The sequence below is a fragment of the Branchiostoma belcheri genome, unplaced genomic scaffold, assembly GCF_001625305.1.
Source record: "Branchiostoma belcheri isolate BF01 breed outbred unplaced genomic scaffold, Haploidv18h27 scaffold119, whole genome shotgun sequence".
NCBI classification, from domain to species: domain Eukaryota; kingdom Metazoa; phylum Chordata; class Leptocardii; order Amphioxiformes; family Branchiostomatidae; genus Branchiostoma; species Branchiostoma belcheri.
Window position 1 is genome coordinate 1,018,429 of NW_017802591.1, and position 2,526 is coordinate 1,020,954.

General features: G+C 37.3%; 1 protein-coding gene across 1 annotated transcript in view; it reads left to right on the forward strand.

The window, feature by feature from the left end:
• LOC109462573 (deleted in malignant brain tumors 1 protein-like) overlaps positions 1-2,526 on the forward strand; it is a 30,608-nt gene that overhangs the window by 9,263 nt on the left and 18,819 nt on the right. Inside the window, exons 5-6 of the mRNA XM_019759125.1 lie at positions 844-1,072; positions 1,788-1,903. Coding sequence (XP_019614684.1) covers positions 844-1,072; positions 1,788-1,903 — 345 coding nt within the window. The remainder of the gene's footprint in view (positions 1-843; positions 1,073-1,787; positions 1,904-2,526) is intronic.

Here is a 2,526-nt window from a genome sequence, read left to right on the forward strand (position 1 = left end):
TTGGGCCTCCTTCTAACGGACCTTGGTACTGCAGCAGAACTTCCTTTATTTGCATATTTTGCCCTGAACCTGTTATGGTATTAATTTTATGGTGGAAGATAGTTTTCATGTCAAGAACAATTGGTGTGGGTTTGGTCTCCCTATCAGCTTGTTCTGGAACTAAAGGGGTGAATGTTTTAAAGTGGATAAATCAAGAAAGGAACGACGAATTTTCTGGAGTTCAGGCACGTAGATAGCTTAAACAGAGATGTCAATCAAGTAAATTCAATGCCTTTATTTTACTTTGTAAAGCTTGTTCGGCCTGTAATAAGTCCTTAACCTTTAAAATCCATGATCACAATGTGCAGAATGAAATGCAAACTATGTAAATGGGGGCTTAATATGCATGATTGATAAGAAAACTTAAAAGTTGCATTGTTGCACACAATAGCACACAATATAAGTATGCAATATATGTCATATATGCAGAGTGGAACATTAACAGATAACAATAATGCAAATATACACATAATTGGTATAATAGATGGGAAAGGAAGGAAATCCATACAGTTACATTGTTTTGTTTCAGGCAGTTCTACAGGCCAATGCTGGGATCCTGGTGTGCCGACCAATGGAAACAGGGATAACAACAGTAACTTTACATCAGGACAGACAGTCAGGTACACCTGTATGGACGGGTATCAGCTGAGGGGGACTGCTAATATAACCTGCCAGCCGAACGGGACTTGGAATGGTGCTCCACCAACTTGTGAAGGTAATAAATAAAGAATTAACGTATTTTTTAATGTTTGCATATTACATACCAATAATTGTTGGGTGATGATGTTATTTCTCATTCCACAGTAACCAGCGTCACCGGATGTGGAGGGAACCTGACAGCTTCTTCTGGAGGCCCTGTGACGTCACCCAACTATCCCGGTAACTATGGCAACAATGAGAACTGCGAGTGGCTGATCACTGTACCAGAAGGAAGCATTATACGCCTTACGTTTGACAGCTTCAACACTGAGTTCAATCGGGACTATCTGACCATCTACGATGGAGCCAGTGATAATGCTCCAGAGTTGAAAGAGTAATTATTATCATTTATTTGTTTCAGGCAGAACTATTACAGACTATTCTTAGAATGAATGAACTTTATTGCCCGACAGTTGTACATTGTACAATGTTTGCAACAATGACAATGTGAGCAATGCGATAGGTCTATTCTAAGAAACTACTACTACTGCAAAGAAAACGTAAATGACGTATTGACATGATGTACGTTACGTTTGTTACAGGACGTTCTCTCCTCTGTAAGGCACTACACATGTATTTAGTCCTAAGTACGTAGATATGGAGTCGGGGTATAACTTCAGTACATTGAAAATTTTTTGTGTTGGTCTTTGGGAAAGGTTTACTAGCTTTACACGTGATCATATTCATTTTCTATTGCCAGCTTGTGGGAACTGATTCTTAATTTGCTAATGTTAGCTGTTAATGTTAAGTGTTAATGTTAACTAACTGACACCAAAGGTATTAGTCAGGTTAAAAACAAACATCGCACTGGCATTACAAGTTCTAGGCAGATCGAAACACACGATAAAGATCTAAGTTATATACATGTATTTTATGTTCCTTAAATCAAATCTACACGAAGTAAAAATTATAACCCATCAACATGGTGTATTCAAGCTACTCTAAACGCTTGGATTCATTCTGCATAACAAAAACTACACAAAAGATGGGAATATTACAATAGTTTGTGCGTCAAATATCGATTTTCCTTATCATTTCATAATGTCTAGGTTAACCGGTGACCAATCGCAAATTATCCCCATCATCAGCACATCCAACACGATGTTCCTGAGGTTTACATCTAACAAAAGGGTCAGACGTCAGGGGTTCCAGTTCTCCTACACAAGTAAGATGTTATGCTACATGTACACTTCTCAAATTGAAAAAAGGTAAATGATGTCCTTTAGAATGTTGTTCAATATGAACTGTATTTGTGGCGGATTTCTTTAATTTTCGGTATATGAATAGTTTCCAGGATTTAGGTAAATAAAAATGTAGGTATTGTTATTGCTCTGTCTTTGTGTCTGTCTGTATGTCTTTGTGTGTAAGTTTCCATCTAGTTGTGGTCAGCGTTACCTATGGCCCAAGAACGTCTTCATGAATTGTGATGACGTTTGCTATATTGGCAGGTCTTAGGGCCTTCTCCTGACTTGGTAATGCAACAGAACTTCTGTTTTTTAAAATCTTTTTCCATAACATTCTATGGTCTTGATTTTTTGGGGTCTAGGTTTGGGTTTTTGTTTTTATTTTTGGCGTGTTTTTAGGCTTTTATACGGTTTTCTTTTTGTACTGGATTTTTTTCCCAACCTCTGCTTGGAGACTGATGATACCTTTCCATATTACTTTTTTTCTAATTTGGTAAATGTGCATGATTGATAAGGGCTTTTGAAATTGCATTGTTGTACATAATATGACTTTATGGTTTGTAACATTGAGATTCTTAATTGACACAACAAAAAACACGGCGGT